The 17342-nt window shown below is 41.2% G+C and overlaps 1 protein-coding gene across 1 annotated transcript; it reads right to left on the bottom strand.

Annotated features, from left to right (window-relative positions):
* Positions 1-2059: 2059 nt before the first annotated feature.
* p2ry6 (pyrimidinergic receptor P2Y6) lies at positions 2060-9408 on the bottom strand. The gene is made up of 2 exons (XM_030766711.1): positions 9380-9408; positions 2060-3008 (listed from the first exon to the last, which is right to left on the bottom strand). The coding sequence occupies exons 1-2, from the start codon at positions 9406-9408 to the stop codon at positions 2060-2062; spliced, it is 978 nt and encodes a 325-aa protein (XP_030622571.1).
* Between the last annotated feature and the right edge of the window lie 7934 nt (positions 9409-17342).

Here is a 17342-nt window from a genome sequence, read left to right as displayed (position 1 = left end):
ACTGGCCCTTGTCCCATGAGAACAAATAAGATCCATATTAATATTACACATCAGACTGAAAGCCCTCTACTGGCCACTGGCCCCTGGCCCCTGGGTAGCATTTTTTGTTTGTATGTTAAGGATTAAAATGTGTTAAAGTATCATATGAAGCTCACAGACTGACTCTTATGGCTGTGGAGGACATGTGAACAGTGTCTGATGCTGCAGTTCTATGATACTTTAACACATTTTAAAGCCAATGCTGGCAAGAGAAATCTGATCAAATGAGCATAGCAAACAATGATTATAACACATGGAATATTACATTACATTACAGTACATTTATTTAGCTGACACTTTTATCCAAAGCGACTTACAAGTGGGGAAACAATTCAAGGTCCAGTATAGTGAGAGGCCTATGAGTAAGCACTAAGTATTAATCTGTTTAAAAGTGCAAGCAATAAATATGAGTTTTCTTTCAAGGCAGAGACAGGAGATTAGGTAGAGAATAGGTAGAAAAGACCAAATGGATTTTATGCTATAATAGAGTAATCTGGTCAAACTAAACTCAATTGAAAAGTTTACCTTTTCTTGCCAGTAATAGGACTGTAATGCATTCCTCTGGCAGTGACATTATTTTATTTTATTAACAATGGGAGTGTATGAGACCATGGTCTGGCCAGACTCATTATTCTCATTGTCTACTGTTGTGAACACACTGGTGTTGGCATGTTAAAACTTTTGAATCGCACTGGATTGTTTCAAATTCCCATTGTTACTGTCACTTTCAAAGCGAGAAAACAATGGTGGTAGAAAAACAGTAATTTAAAAGCCTCAAAAGACGCAACATCAAAGTATTTGGTCTCTGAACCAGGCTGAAATAACCATCAGCATCTCACACAGAGAGTCACGCTTCACATAATATGTTTATAATCTCTGCTCACCACGTCTCCAACCTCATACCTCAGTAGTCCATTCACAGTTTACAGAAGCCTTCCTTCACTGTCAAGCACAAAACAAAACAACCCCCCCCGCCCCCCCAAAATAAAAAACATAAAATCTGCTGTTGCCCAGGAAATATCTCTGATAATTCAGTCTGGCAAGGTGGCTCAGTTACATTTGAATTATCCCTGAACAACAGAGGAAATTTGTCCTCTGCACTTAACCCATCCTAACTACTTAGAAACGGTGGACAGCCACAGTGCAGCACCTGGGGACTAACTCAACTTCTGACTCCGGTTCCCTGGTCAGGGGCAGTGGGAGGACTGGGGCACCTGGAAAAAAACCCTGCAAGCATGGGGAGAACATGAAAACTCCACACAGAGAGGACCATGGGACTCCACAAGGAGTCCGTCCATGGGAATTAGATATACTTCATTACAACACCTCAAGCTTCACTGGTTTCACTGGTTTCAGAGGTTTCAGAGCTTACTGGCTTTTGAGAGTGAAGAGTTGGAAGTTATGGACAGGAAGTGTGACATGGAGGCATACAGGGGGATATAATACATTTCATTTAAGGGTACGAAGAAATTTACCGATATTTGACGCTTGCAGGCAATGGCTAATCAACCGTCAGAAAGTACTGTTTATTCACATTCCTTGTGTTCATTTCTTCACCCAGTTAACCTGCCCAGCACTATCCATCCATCCATCCATCCATCCATCCATCCACCCATCCATCCATCCATCCATCCATCCATCCATCCATCCATCCAAACTTTGTTTTATTGGGAAGGTGAGGGGAACTTCTGCTATTTGCTCAAACCAAGGATTTCAAGATGACATTAGCCTACAAATTTGGGCTTATAAGTGTGAACCTACGACTCCAAGGACAAAGAAAGTAATTTCTAATTTCTTATTCTAATTCTAATTCTCAATGGGGGCCCCAAATATAGAATGATCTAGTTGCTGAACACTCAACCAGCTTGGTGTAATATGTTCTAAGTTCTCCAGAATCTGGTAAATATCTGCAGTGTTCTACTGAGTTAGGTTCCCACAGCTGTTTGTGGCAGCACATTCAAGGTAAAGGTGTGCTCTTTCCCTACACACTGCATAAGCCTCAGGTTCTGTTGTGGTCCAGTCAGACTTTGTCAGACTTGTCTCGTGCTGTAGTGATCCGGACCAGGAGCTTGCGGGTACTGTGCCGATATTTCGGCTGGGTGAAGTAAAAGAGAATGGGGTCAAGGACGCTGTTCATGCTAGCGAAGGGTCGCGTGCTCTTGTAAATCACAGAGAAAAAGTTTCTGACCTGGCACGGTGCCTCTGGAAGAGTCCGGACCAGCAGGTACAGGGTCTTAGTGATGTGAAATGGAAAGAAACTGATTGCAAACACCAGCACCACGATAATGATCATGCGGACTGCCCTCCTGCGCTTGTCCTGTGAGGCTGGGGTCCCAGCTCCATTGCTACGGCAAAGCACATGTGCCATGCAGCAGTAAAGCATGATGATCACCAGGAAGGGAAGCAGGAAGCCCAGGCAGGTCAGTGCCATGCCGTAAGGGAAGTACTGCTTTGATCTCTCAGGAGTGCTCAGATCATAACACACAGTACGGTTACGCTGTACACCTGTGGCAGCAAACTGAAATGTTGGCGCACATAGAATCGCCACAGCAACCCAAACACAACCACATGTTATCCACGCCACCCGACGTCCACCCTGTTTATGCCAGCTGGCCAGCGGGTGGCAGATGCCGAGGTAACGCTGGAAGCTGAGGCAGGTGAGGAAGAAGATACTGCCGTGAAGGTTGCTGTAGAACTGGAAACGCACCAGACGGCAGGTGAAGTCTCCGAAGGGCCAGTAATCATGGCTGGCGTAATTGTAGACCAGCAGTGGCAGCGAACAGACGTAGAGAAGATCAGCTGCTGCCAGGTTAAGGGTATAGATGTTACTGCGCGTTAGCTCCCGGCACGAGCGGCATAACTTTAGAACCACTGCCAGGTTGAGAGGCAGGCCAAAGGTCAACACAAGGCAGTAGACGGCAGGAAGGAGATAGCGCTTGAAGTCCTCATTGTAGGTGCAGGAAGGTAAGCTTGGGCCATAAATGGAGCTGTTAGCGATGGAGAAAGCTTGATAAGGCAGCTGTTTATCCGACCAGGCATCGGCAGGATCCCTATAGGCTTTGGCAGTGGCCATCTCTACGCCTCTAGCTTCACATTCTGAAACACATGAAATATGTGTTTAAAACACATGGGTTTAAACATAAATGATATGTATGCTTTTGGTATGTGCAGTGACTTTGCTGTGTCTTTCTTCAAAGGAAAGAATGTTTGTATAAGGCAGAGACTCCAGTTTAGTTTAACCAGGTTCCTTGGCTCAAACCCACAAGCATAATCACTAGAACCTGCTACAGTGGGCAGGACTGAACACACATTTTCAGCTATACTGGACTCAAAAACTTCCTTTCATGCCATCTCGACCCCACACAGAAAGAAAAAAAAAAGCTTAACTGAAAAAAAGTCTGATGTAAAAAGGCACTTATCCAATATGCAATACAATTTGAGGCTTTGGGCAGAGATTTATATAGGAAGTCAGGATAGTTATTGTGCTTGGCACATAATCAGAGAATATCAGCATTAATCAGGAGGCCTGGTTTCAGTTGGGGCCAGAAGCTCTCTGTAATTTTGTAATTTTCTCTCTGCATTTTCTCTGAGCTTGGACGGACAGGTCAGCCTGCCTCACTCCGCCATCTGGAAAGGGTTATATCCTGTGTGTGTATGTGTGTGTGTTTGTGTTTGTATGTGTGTGTGTGTGTGTGTGTGTGTGTGTGTATGTGTGTCTGTGTGTGTGTGCATGTATGCGAGAGAGAGGGAGAGGGACAGAGAGACAGAGGGGGGACAGAGGGGGAGAGAGAGAGAGACAGAGAGACTTTGACTTTGACAGGTGCTACATGTATGGTGTTTTGATAAATTAATCACATTTAACATGCAGAGTGGTGTCTCCTCAGCTTTAGCAGTTGGTGTGGCACAGCCTCCACTGGGGTTTTTGACAGTTAGTTGAATGAGTTGATAGACATCTGCTCATGCTCATTTTGTTATTTTTATGAGTGCAATGTTGTTTCTCCTGATGTCTGGGGTTGAGCAATATATGCCAGCAGGCTGTCAGTTCCTGTAACCAGTCAATGCAGACCTATGATGCAACATGAGGCAGAAAACACAGACTCTCTCTGACTGGGTCTGCACAGGCCGGCTGCAATTTGGGCTGGTACAGTCAACCAGCACAGGAGTCATTTCCCCTTTTACACCCAATGTGTTGTCAACGAGGAGCTGAAGATCCCAATAAAACCTGCATGGAAAGTCTGGAGTGCTATTGCAGGAATGTTGTGTGTTGTGTTGCAAATGTGTAATCAAGCATTTCTCTTCTGTAAACAGATGGTTAAAACAGTTTTAATAGTCACATGTTTGAATTGGGAGTGAGATTAGTAAAGATCAGATGCTTCCAGCATACAGTTAGGGTAATAAAGGCCACAGGGCCACAGGAGTGTGACTGGCCTTGTATTTGACGGGGTTTTGAAAGTGAACTACAGTCCTGTGCTAAAGTAAACACAGTGTTGTGTGTGGTGTGTAAATGTGTATGCCATAGCAATCAACCAAGTTAAAAAATGAAAGATCTTTTTGGTATGAATAATTCTGACATGTACCCAGACGTGGCTAACTGACCCACAAATCCTGCTGCACAGTATTCCCACCCTGATAATCAGTCAATACTGTGATTCTACATCACAGCCTGTCAGTCAGAAACATTCATTTAGACAACAGGAGACAATAAAAACAACAACAACATAAAAAAAGACATGCAATGCTTTACCTTTCATCTCAAAAACAATACATGGCAGCTAAAGCACTGGAACTGCTGAGTCAAATACTAAAACACAGACCACAATTGACACCACATGCTGCCACTTCCTGTCACTCGGTCTGAGATGAGACAGTAGCTCCTCACATAAACATTAGTATGTCTCGGTTACATACCTGTGCTGTCAGAGGTGTGTATGTGTTCATGTGTATATTGAGATCAGTGTTATGTCGGGCACATCACACAGTTAATTCAAATAGCAACGGCACCACACTTTTTTACATTATTGCCAACAGTCTTGTGCCAGATATGGATGATATGTAACATTTGTCTGGGCATGTTTGAGGATGAGTAAAAGTTAAGATGTCAAAAACTGTCTTTACAAGCCTGGGAAAACCCAGAATGTCTATGGTGCATACTTCCGCAGTGGAGGACAAAGGTGAAAGATGTTTAACAGTCATGACGTGCATCGCATTTATTTCCCCTTTTTGTTTCCGGACTAGAAGTGGTCTAAATTGCTCTAAAATGACTATGTACTATTTAAGGTTATTTCATATTTTATCCAGCACATTAAGAGTTCCATAACACCAGTAAGTCCAAACCGGTTTGGATCTGTGGGTGTCTGCCATCTCAGAGACCCCACAGATAGATAGTAGCTATGGTCATCTACAGTAAACAGTGCAGGTTACATCACCAAATTATTACATTATTGATAGTTTATAGTCATTCAATTTTTTTAACAATTCTCCCAAAACCTGCCACTCAAACCCGCAGATGAACCTGGGTAGTTCTAAGGTGCACAGAACAGTCCATGCATTCTTGGTTTCTAGGGTTCTAGTGGGTTTTTTTAAGTAAATTTTGAAATGTCAAAATCTATGGTTAAGGAAAGCTGAACAAACAAACAACCAGAAACTAAAAACAACAACAACAACAAAAAAACCTATTACATATTTTGAAAACAACACATAGGCATTAGGCAGTGTAGTCCCTAGCGTGGCCCACAGGGTCACCTGTGAAATCTGACTTTCTTCCTTAGGTTTACAGTAATTTTAATATCGCCTAATATCTAATATTGCATGTCATTTATCTTATGATCCAAGTCCACCCCCCCACCCACCCCGTCTCTAAACATTGCCTGACAATGATATAAAGTGTTGTCATTGTGAATCCTTACAATGATAAAAGGGATTAAAGGAATTACTCTGTGTTGAATACAGGGTGCCAAAACTCTTCTCACAGAACAAGGAGATGTCAAATTAGGTCAGTGAAAATGTACCCTCCCACACACACACACCTCGCCGCTAAATGTTTCCTGACCAAGGCAGTCATGACCACCACCGACAACAACAACAACAACAGCAATAATAATTATAATCGCAATATTAATATTAACTGAGGTTTGGCTATGGTCCTGTATTTCTTTTTCCTTGTTCTCTCGGTCATCTATGATGGGGCAAAGTCCTTCCCATGTATCAGCACTGTGCCACCACTCACCCCCCCCCGCACCCACCCACCCAACAGCTGCCCCACCCTTCAATGACCTTTTATACTCGTCTTCTATCTCAGTCCCCATGTTCATCTATAGATCCTCTCCTGCTCTCTCTCTCTCTCTCTCTCTCTCTCTCCCATGACAAGTTAGTGTGTAAGAATTTAACAGGATCTTTCTCCTGTTAGGTCAGGGACCAGAGCTTTGATGTCCAGCTGTGTTTGGCCAGAGTTATGGTCACAAAGCCTGGTCCAGAGGGAAGTTATGCTCCATTGCTAAGACTCATACAGAAATGGCTTTGAATGAGAGAGATCTAGTTCAATCACAGGCCTCTCATGGTTCTACAAGGTAACCTGCTCTCCAGAGAGATTGCAGGGCACTGCCTGTTCTGGGGAGCTGTGGACACTGAGAGGAAGCTGGGCAGCTGTGATGTCATGTAAACAGACAGAGAGAGCCAGCCTTAGCTTATGGGCTTATTATAGACAACACTGGCCATTAGGCAAATGTTTGGGATGTTTTAATACCCAATCACAATGCTCTCCCAAGTATGTGTACACTCACCTAGACAAAGACATGAAAACAAATGTGTTTGCGTGTGTGTGTGTGTGTGTGTGTGTGTGTGTGTGCGCTTGCGCGTGCGTGTGTTTGTGTCTAAGACATGACAGGTGGGAGACTATCACGCTCATGTCTGTGCAGGAGCCCTGACATGAGGAAGAGTTGGCATGACAAACATGTCCTACTAGAGGCTTAACTTAGACCAAAGGCCACAGCCCACCTCCAACTCTCCCAGCTAGAGAGAGAGAGAGAGAGGGAGAAAAAGAGAGAGAGAGAAAGGAGAGAGAGCGAGAGCAAGAGGGTGAAAGAGAGTGGGCTATCTCTGCTGTTCTGCTGTCCTCCATCTGCCCTTCGGGTGCAGGAGGTAAAGGAGAGACCCTGGCCACCTTGACTGAATCCCGGTGAAAAAAACCTCAGCAGCTGAGCAGCTGGCCAAGTGTGTGTGTGTGTGTGAGAGAGAGAGAGAGAGAGAGACTCTTATCTCCTTTTAATGAATTCAGTGTATCTCATAAGGAAAAGGCTAACTGAGAGCTGTGGACCATGTCTGTTCCAAACACAGATATCAAAGATAGCATTATGGATTTTCTCTCTGCTGACATGGAGAGCAGGTGCAGCAACAAATATAGGCCATGCAAACATGTATTTCCACCAAGCCTTTGTTTAAAACTGTGTTACCATAGCTGGCTTTGGGACATGGTGTGTCCGAACAATTTTACTGAGAAGATGAAAATGATCATGGAATGCTTCTGACAGGCTGTCCAGTCAAGAGGCAGTAATCAGTTACTTATGTGCCAGTCAACATTACGGTGATTAATTTAGCACGCTTTGAATCATCCTCTTGTCAAATACGGTCCCATTAAAGCTCACAGCCTCATCATGCAGAAGAAGGCACATCTCTCATATCTACCACTTCATTTAAAAATGTGCTTCCCATCCTCCAATGTCCTCTAATGCTCCCATGGTCTTTCATTTACCTCCCCATCACGCAGCTGTCACGGTCAGTACAGTGTGTGGGGCGAGCATGCCTTTCCTTTGTCGTGGGTACAGCTTTCTAAGACGTGTATAGCTTCCTGAGAGACGTATGTTACTTTTATCTCTTCACACAATAAGCTGCACAGTGTCAGCAAAACATGCTTGCAGTGGTTCATGCATGGGTACACACATCTGTACAGAGACTGGACCAACAGAGTCTTTTGCCTGTGTTTGCAGACGCTCATGCTGAAGCATGAACAGAAGTAAAATACCATTTTGCCCTCTGAGGCACACTCTAAACTGATAGCCAGTGATAACAACAGCATCACGCACCGATGCCAGGCCTGTGAGAGGGTATAAATAGACAGCTGGAGAAGAGATTAGCCTTAAAGCAATACCTCTCATTGTCACTCTATCCTAGTTCAGAGACACTGTGTCAGAACCGCTCTTTTCCATTTGTCTGTTTGGGCCAAAGATCTATCATTTCTCAGAGGCATCTGAGATATAACAGTATGCTTGTTTTCTTTTTTTGCCTGATTTTTGCATACAGAAAAAACTGTTTCCTGAAACTCTGAAAGCATCTTTAAAAGGCATTCTGAGTTTTCATAAGTGTATCATGTTAACCAGATAACTGCCATGTCTAAATCCTCACCTCACCTCACACACATTAGGCTTTTAGGATGATGTAGTACCATACTTTCCCACATTTTTTCACTCCATTTGCCAAATTTTGGAATAAAGGGAAGCTGATGCAATCACCATGGCTGCAGCTGCCACAGTTTGAGGAAAGAGAAACAGAATAATGTGATAACAGTGAAATGGTTTCCAGCACTCAGCTCTGCAAGAGCGATCACATGCCTGTTTACTCCTGACCCCTCGCATTTGTGTGTTCATTTGTTATTGAGATACCAGTCAACCAGAAAGGATCCTTTTATGTCTAGGCAGAGCCTGGCTGGATACCAGGGAAGGGAAGGTACTCATGGAGGCACTGCTAAGCTGATGGAATCTCTAAAGCAAACACTGGCATCTCTATGGAAATTCTCAAAGAAGACAGGAATTAGACAATAAGACTCTGGCCATGTATTTTTATAATGTCAGTTCCCACAATATCAAACTGCACAACAAAATTGACTAATGAACTAAATCAAGCTTGTCTCTGTAGACCTGATTCAGTCAGATGTTGTCTGTAAGGAGATCAAGTGGAACATTCCCAAAGTACAGGGACAGCTAAAGAGTCCATTTTTTCCTCTGTTATAATGGTTTTCTGATTGGATAAAGGTAGCCTCAGACCATGTTTCTTACTGAATAACCATCACAGTAAAGAGATGGTCAGATCTGTGGATGAGATTTTGCCTTGTCCCATGACCTCATCTATAGTGTGAGAGTTCCTTTAGCCTGCAGCATCTCAAGCTGTGGTCAAAGGTCTATGACCGAACTCAGAACCTCACAGTATTTCACACCAGCTTGTTTAACAGGCCAAATGAAATGCATCCAAGTACCAATCTGATGAGCAGGCTTTGTCTGGGTGCAGATCAATACTTAATCAGATCCAGCGAAATTTAGAGGGTCACAAATTATCAAAAGCACACAAAGACCTTAAAAATACAAGGGACAGTGAATCCATGTGAACGGAATGTACAAGAGAATGAATTCACTTCTATTATATACTACACCCTAAAATAGTTTAGAAACTGTTTAATAATAGAGAATACAGAAAACGTCGCACATTAATGATTCAGTTCTTTCGTTTTGGCGCTGGATGTGTCCCTTGAAAAATCTGTTGTCTCGGCATATGTAAAGAGAAGTTACTTGATAAAAAAGAAGCGGGGCGTTAAAAACATAACTAGTCAACACATAAGTGCATCATGTGCTCCTGAAAACATGTGCACAACCAGTAATTTACTATAACGACACGAGCAGTATAATTTACATTATCTGAATGACGGAAGAATTCTACAGTCTTATTCATATGGGTCCAGAGTACCTGTCTCGAGAGGAATCGAAAATTTTTGTCACTTCACTTCTTGTGAAAAGGATGTACTCTGAAGAAATCCATAAAGATTGTACTCAATATCGACCGAACTTGGGTAACGTGCAGGGGAAAGAGAAACGTGCGCAAAATGTTACTCACCTCGAAATCAATAACAAGTTGTCGCGTATTTTCTCCTGTTTGGCGAAGGTGCAACAAAACGCTGTGCAGGTGTCGCGGGACTTAAAAAATTAATAAGGAGATTTACAAGAATAATTTACAAGAAGGCTAAATATTAGGTCAAAATGTAACTTTATATACCGCGGGGAGATCAGATGATTTTAGTTTACTGCTTGATGCCGCAGCTTTCGTTTTCCATTCTAGTTCTGCGTATGCTCGTCTAACTTAAAGCTGACTTGAGCTACAACACGTGCACCGCATACAAGCGCCCAAGGCTTATCGAATACGCTCTGTCCTGCCGCAGAGCGCTCTTTCCTCAGCGTCACGCTGACAGTGGGCGTAAGGGGAGCAACCGCTGTGGGAGCAGACACTGGGACATAAAACAGATTTGACTGATTCCTTATCAATTTACTTCATCTGGCAGTATGTGGTGGCGTGTCAGATGGATGGAAATATTCTGGTGCCTTCAACTATTGTTTTGCGGCCACATGTAGCAGCTGTCAGTCTGTCAGTTCCGAGAAACTTTGGTAAAGACATTAAACGTCTTTAAAGCCAGGTTAGGACGTGATGTTAGCTGTTTAATCAATTCAGGAACCCTCTCACTCCTCTCACTCTCTCACTTTGGCAGTTATAATATATATTATAGTTATAGTTTTACATATTGTCATCTATGTCAGTGTGTGTGTGTGTGTGTGTGTGTGTGTGTGTGTAACTAAAGAATATAGGGACAGGTTGCCAATCTATCGCAGGGCAGACACACAGACACTCACACACACATTCATACCTAGGGGCAATTTATTGTCTCCAATTCACCTAACCTGCATGTCTTTGGACTGTGGGAGGAAACCGGAGCTCCCGGAGGAAACCCACGCAGACAAGGGGAGAACATGCAAACTCCACACAGAAAGGACCCTGGCCGCCCGGCAATCGTACCCGAGACCTTCTTGCTGTGAGGCGACAGTGCTACCCACTGCGCCACCGTGCCGCCCCCTAACAGGACATATTTCGAGTATTTTAAGAGTGTTTAGACTTTTCCTCAAATTTTTATTTGTTTATTTTGAAAAATTGTGCCGTTTCATCCTCAACATTTCTCCCCTGTGGAAAAAAGATTCATTTCTCAACTTGACATAACTTATTAGAAGGCTAATATTTTTCATTACAGAAAAGTCCACAAAAATACAATAAGATGTACTTTATCTAAGCTGTTGACATGTTGAGTCCATTCCTGATTATTATCCAATGATAAAATTAACAGAATCAGAGCAGAAACATTAAACATCTCCTGAGGGCTGAATCAGAGGTTAAGGTAATAATCAATGATTTTCAATACAAAACAAACATTTTTTCCATTTGTTGACACATAGGAAAGGAGGTGGTGGGAAGACTGTTGGCCATGTTAAAACTGAGTTCTGAGACAAGTTAAAACATTACCCTGTGGAATAAAGACTATCTAGGCTCCTTTGAGTTTCTTTAAGAATTATCCTGAATTATCCCATTTTTAAAAAGGGGGACCAGAGAGTGTGCTCCAATTATCGGGATATCACACTGCTCAACCTCCCTGGGAAAGCTACTCCATGGTACTGGAAAGGAGACTGTGGTCGATTGTCGAACCTCGGATCCAGGAGGAACAATGTTGATTCCGTCCTGGCCGTGGAACAGTGGACCAACTCTTCACCCTTGCACAGATACTGGAGGGATCATGGGAGTTTGCTAATCCAGTCTACATGTGTTTTGTGGATCTTGAGAAGTCAATGCAGCCATGATAAGCAAGTATGCTGAACACTCAGTTCGCTCCCGCCTTCTGTTGTTATCCATATTTATGTGTAGTGAAATGCCTTGGATTGTATTGCTATTATCCATATTAATGCACAATGAAATGCCCTATATTGTATTGTTATTATCAATGTTAATGTGTAGTGAAGTAGCCTGTATTGTATTGTGCCAACTTTAATCTCATATGTATTTTTATCTCTGTGTGGTTCTGAGTTCTTATAAGTTACTTTGGCTCACTGCTCTATTTCTCCCACCCTACACTGTCCAGGCTATCAGGTCTGATGTGACTATAGTGACAGCATGAAAGCTCATGTCTTGCTGACAGCTGTCAGGAAATTGTGTATTGTCTGAGGGAAGTACAGAGGCTTGACATGGCTTCATGTACGTTTGGCCTCTGGCGCCCATTAGAGCTGGGACAGAATTCAATGACTGGGCCTCTGGATTTTTCTCTGTCCATTTCACAAGAGCCTGAGTCACTACAGGAAGCCTGGGACCTGGTCAAGTTCCAGCTCTTTCTCTCATAAAGGCATTTCTGCATTAGAGATGAAGATACTGTAAATCAGTGAGTCCATAGCTGAGTGTATGAACTGCCTTTCTGGCTCTGGCCCAGCTCTGTCTCTGGACACGATTTATAGGGAGTTCTGAGAATCACTGTGGGAAGTAAAAGTCAAAAGAGTGAATTTGTTTTTTTTTTTCCATTCAATACTGTAACATAGCAAACGTCCAAGACTGTAAACAAGTCAAAGAAGAATAATGATTATTTTTATTGCTTTTACAACGATTGAAAACAATACTTGCAGTTTATTGTATGTCATGAGCAGGGGAGATTGCATAGGCAAAAGTAAAAGTATATTTTTTTTGTATATGTATTCAGTCTACATGTATTTTTAATGTTTATAAAAATAAAACGAGGAACACACGCATTAACACTTATTGCTTGTTTCGGATGAAATGATGAGAGAGATGGTGGGGGAGTGCTCCAGTTGACAGTTCACTGAATCTGTTGAAATTTTCTACTGGTCTGTCTGTACTAATGAAAAGATCAAAGCCATCAGGAGGGCAGTTCAGAAAGAAAAGAAAAGATGAGGTAGAAAGGAGGCAAATAACTTAATTCTGTTTCGTTATGTAAACCAAAAACTGTCCTTGTAAACTCTACTGACTTAAAAATTTTGAGTTGTTATAACACGTATTCCAATTTTGAGTAATGTAAACTAAAAACTTCTGATTAATTACAAATCACTTTTGGATTAAGTAATATAAACTCCAGATTATTAAATCAATACAGTTTAGAATTTTGGAGTTCCAACATTCAACTTTAGCACTGTGGTGCATTATGGGGCGTCTCTACGTACATTTGACCTAGCAAACTTTCTACAGCGATTGAAAAGAGTTTTTAGAAAAAGAGAATGGTCACTACTGTCGTCATTACAACTACTTTACATTTGGTGCAGTGTTTGGCTGACAAGCCAGTGGTGCAAAGCTACCATCTGTGAGATAGTGACTTAACGCCTCTAAGCAAGAATCTCACTTGTACAATATAAAACCTGGTACTGAATAAATGCTACATGCTGTACATATATGGAAAGTGGGCGGTCAAAAAAACCCACTGCCCGCTCCTAGTGATAGTGACTTGAATCTGGGTCAGGGTTGATCGAACTCAGATCAGCTTTTCTGGAACCGAAAATTCAGAGTTTCCCATCTCAGGGTTCATCAGCTCAGAGTTCAGGATTAAACTCAGAGTTTGTTAAACCCGCTTTCTGAAATACCCCCCTGCTTTTATTTATGTTTTGTGTTTCTAATGGTAAAGTGAAAAAGTGTTATTTCCCCTGGAGACGGCCCTTTTTTAAGGGGGGTCCTCAACTAGGGCGCCAGAATGGGCAGAAACGCCACTGGTGATAAGGTAAAGAGTTTGATATTTTTATAATACTGCAAATGATGTACTTTGAGGATAGAAGACAAGGACATACAACCAGTCAGTGGACAATGTTCGTGTGTGTATGTGTGTGTGTGTGTGTGTGTGTGTGTGTGTGAGTGTGAGTGTGTGTGTGAACATATTCTTAGTAAACACAAGTTAAGTTCATTGAAGTGAAAAAGTGAAATGCATTTTCTCAGGGCCTTGCTTATATGTGTCACTGATGCTGTTCACGAGCCACTGTGTCTAAAATACCATGTACATACAAATGATGAGTTCAGTTCTAAAACTTTTAGTTTTTTCTCATACTGAACAATTATAAAGAAGACTGGTATTATGTTTAGTGTAGTGTTAGGTGTGTAACGTATTCATTCTGATGTGTTCTCAGTGAAGATGCCAGTATATACCAGTATGCACCATTGTATACTGGTGAGTACCAGTATGTAGCAGCAGTAAAGCTGTGGCTGAGGCATGACACAGTGTGCTGGACAGGCCCCACTCGGACCCAGTTAAATTGAATTGAAGTAATCATGTAAATATGAGTGAGAAGGGAAGAGAGGAAGGGAGCAGACACATGGCTGGTCTAATAAACTACACCACGGATGAAGCAACCTGTTACAGGCTCCTGCCAGATATTAATTTAATAATTTCAGGCATTAACTCTCTTGTGGATGTCCAACAGAAGCAAAAGAGAGATGTAGATTTGTTCCTAACTGAAGTGCTGAGTGAACACATGAGTGGTCATAAGGTGAATGGATTGTCAAAAATAAAATCGCAATTGTCGCTAAATTGTTGTGGTTTTGTGTGTCACTATAAAGGGTGGCATTGTTAATGTGCATATCTTATTGCTTTCGTTATTGTAGTTTCTTACCACAGGTGCATCAGTCACCTTGCATTGAACGAATCAAAAAGCTCAAAGGTTGGCCAAAACACTACGCAGTTACTCAGGACAAAGACATTTTATTATCTTTAATTTAGATTAGACAATGTAATTTCTCCTGGTGGAATGGAGTGTGTTATGGCGGTAAAGTAATCGACTCCATTCTCTCCGTAGTTCTTGCCTACCCTTGTGAAAAAGAAGTACACTTAAATATGTCAGTAGTATATTTGAAGTATCCAAAGAGAAATAAAAGTACGTTTTTAACTTAATGCATTTTAATTACATGCACTTTAAGCATACTTTCATGAGTTTTCAAAAATGTTTTAAATTAATACATTTCGAATACAGTCGGCCCACCTTATCCGCACGTTCGGCATCCGCGGATTTAACCAACCTCGGATCGAAAATACTCGGAAAAAAAACTTTCGAAACTTGAATTTGCCGCGGGCCGAGCACTACGCTGATTCCCCAGGAATGAAGTGATGTGTCGGCATAACCTGCTGTAACCTCCCGCAATTTCACAGATCCTCGGGCTCTCTCCAGCACTTGTTGCTTGAGCATTGTTCGCCTCGCTTCTTGCTCGTTCGCTACTTGTGTTTTAAAACATTTATTTGTTCTCTATTCATAATTATATTTTCTATATGTACTTGTATTTTAAATATTTTGTGTTTTATTCTATGCATTTCTCTTTCAGGCCATTAAACGAAAGCAATCTGTACGTGCTGAAAGAGAGAAAATGTTACGTTGTTGCTAACGTGTATTATATAGGCTAGTTAAGCCTATGATGATTGCATCTGTACTGTACACGAACAGACTTTTTTCATGTCATAATTCCCAAAACAATACAGTATAACAACTATTTATACCTGTATTGGGTATTATAAGTAATCTATAGATGATTTAAAGTATACAGGAGAATGTGCGTCGGTTACATACAGATACTACGCTATTTTATATATAAGGGACTTGAGCATCCGCGGATTTTGGTAGCCTGTCCGCGGGAAGTCCTGGAACCAATCCCCCGAGGATACGGAGGGCTGACTGTATTACTTTAGCACACTGTTCTGGAATGAATTTCAGTGACTGTATTTTTGACACACTGAGGTGATCTTTTAAAACAGGAACGTTGTTGTAATGGTAATTTAAACACATTTAAATTGTGCTTTAGTGCACTCTACTGAAGTGCACTTTGATGAAATAATTTCCTAATATGTTAAAGCTTACTTAAACAAATGCAAATGATCCACTTTAGTGTACTGCTAAAACATACATTAAGAGACAAAATATTTTCAATTTAACTTTTAACTTTGGGGATATATACTTACTAAATCTTTTGTTTGGCTGTTTTGGTTTTTTGTTCAGCTAGGGCAATTTTTAACCCAATGTCCAAACAGGTTGAGGTCATTTTTGCATTCTTTTAAATAAAGTGTTTTTGATGGAAAGCTTTTGTTTAATGCATTTTTTCATTCACTTTTTACTCATTTGATCTCATACATACACTCATACTCTACAACTGAATGCATTTGTAGTGCATTTCATTTGAAGCAAACCAGGTAGAAAAAAGGTCGTCTTTAGACAACAGTGTACTTAGCTGGCATTGTATTGTTCCTAATTTTAACACCAAAAGACAATGGATTTGAGCTGTGATTCAGTTTACCATGACTATATATTAACACACTATTTATGTCTTTAAGTGTACTAAAGTACTCAAAGGGGAGTACTGGAGTGTGTTGGGGTAGATGGGCAGAGCTTCCCAGCATGCCTTCAGCCGATGGGCTGTTGTTAAGCTCCAGTTCTTTATTGTTCAGTTCATGTTTAATTCATTCAGTTTGTGTTGCGTGTGTGTCTAGTAGAATCGTATGTGTATTGTTCATCATCCAGTCTTTGTGTTGTGTTGATTAATTCGTGTGATAGCAGAACATTATTTGTGCACCGTGAATGTAACTGTTCTGGCAAATGATCCCATATATATATATCTGTATATTGCATCTGCTTGCATGCAATGTGCAATAAAAGTTTAGCACACAGACCGCACAAAAGCAGATGTTTCATGAACATTCAAACTGTAGAATTTTTGCAGATCATTTTAATGTATCAATATTACCTGAACTTGGAGACAGAAGGAAGAGCACAGTTATTGACAGATTAAAACCATCTGTGGATATAGCAAATGATGAATAGTTTGCAAAGACCACAAAATGAAATCGGTAATCATTTGCTATATTTATGTCGATTAGTGTTGATTATTCTGTAAATTATTTGTTTTATTGTTAATCAAGAACGATATATAGGAACAGGTTGAAATAATGACAGGTTTAAAGGTAAAATTTGTTCCTCTGTTTCCAGGTCACTGGCCCACATTTCCCTACCGCACCGACACCATCTAAAATCAGACATTTTTCCCTTCCGTGACTTTTTCCAAGTACCGTTAAGACATGCTGTTATAAAATAACTCATTGAAATAATGAAATAACATCCCAGAAATACACTCAGTAAAATGATTTGTTGAATGAACGCAATTTAACCATGCCACACATTTCCATCTAAACAAATCAAGTGAAACTAGTCTCTCTTTATTACGTTCTATGAGTATAACATACATTTGTTGATGTAATCATTTCATTTAAGTTCAATTTATTCACCTTGCACTGAACCCAAATGTTTGTAGGCCTAAGTCTAGTCAAATGAGCTAGTTCATTGTTTGTCTTACTGGTATCAGTCTTATTGGATGACTTAATATGACACTTGTTAGTTTTAGTTTCACCAAAGGTGTACTAATTTTACATATACAAAAACACAAGCTATTTACTATTTCATTTGTTTTTGTTGTTTACTTACTCACTC

The sequence above is a fragment of the Chanos chanos genome, chromosome 2 (assembly GCF_902362185.1).
Source record: "Chanos chanos chromosome 2, fChaCha1.1, whole genome shotgun sequence".
NCBI lineage: Eukaryota > Metazoa > Chordata > Actinopteri > Gonorynchiformes > Chanidae > Chanos > Chanos chanos.
The sequence above is the reverse complement of the archived record's forward strand: the minus strand, read 5'-3'. Positions and strand labels throughout refer to the sequence as shown.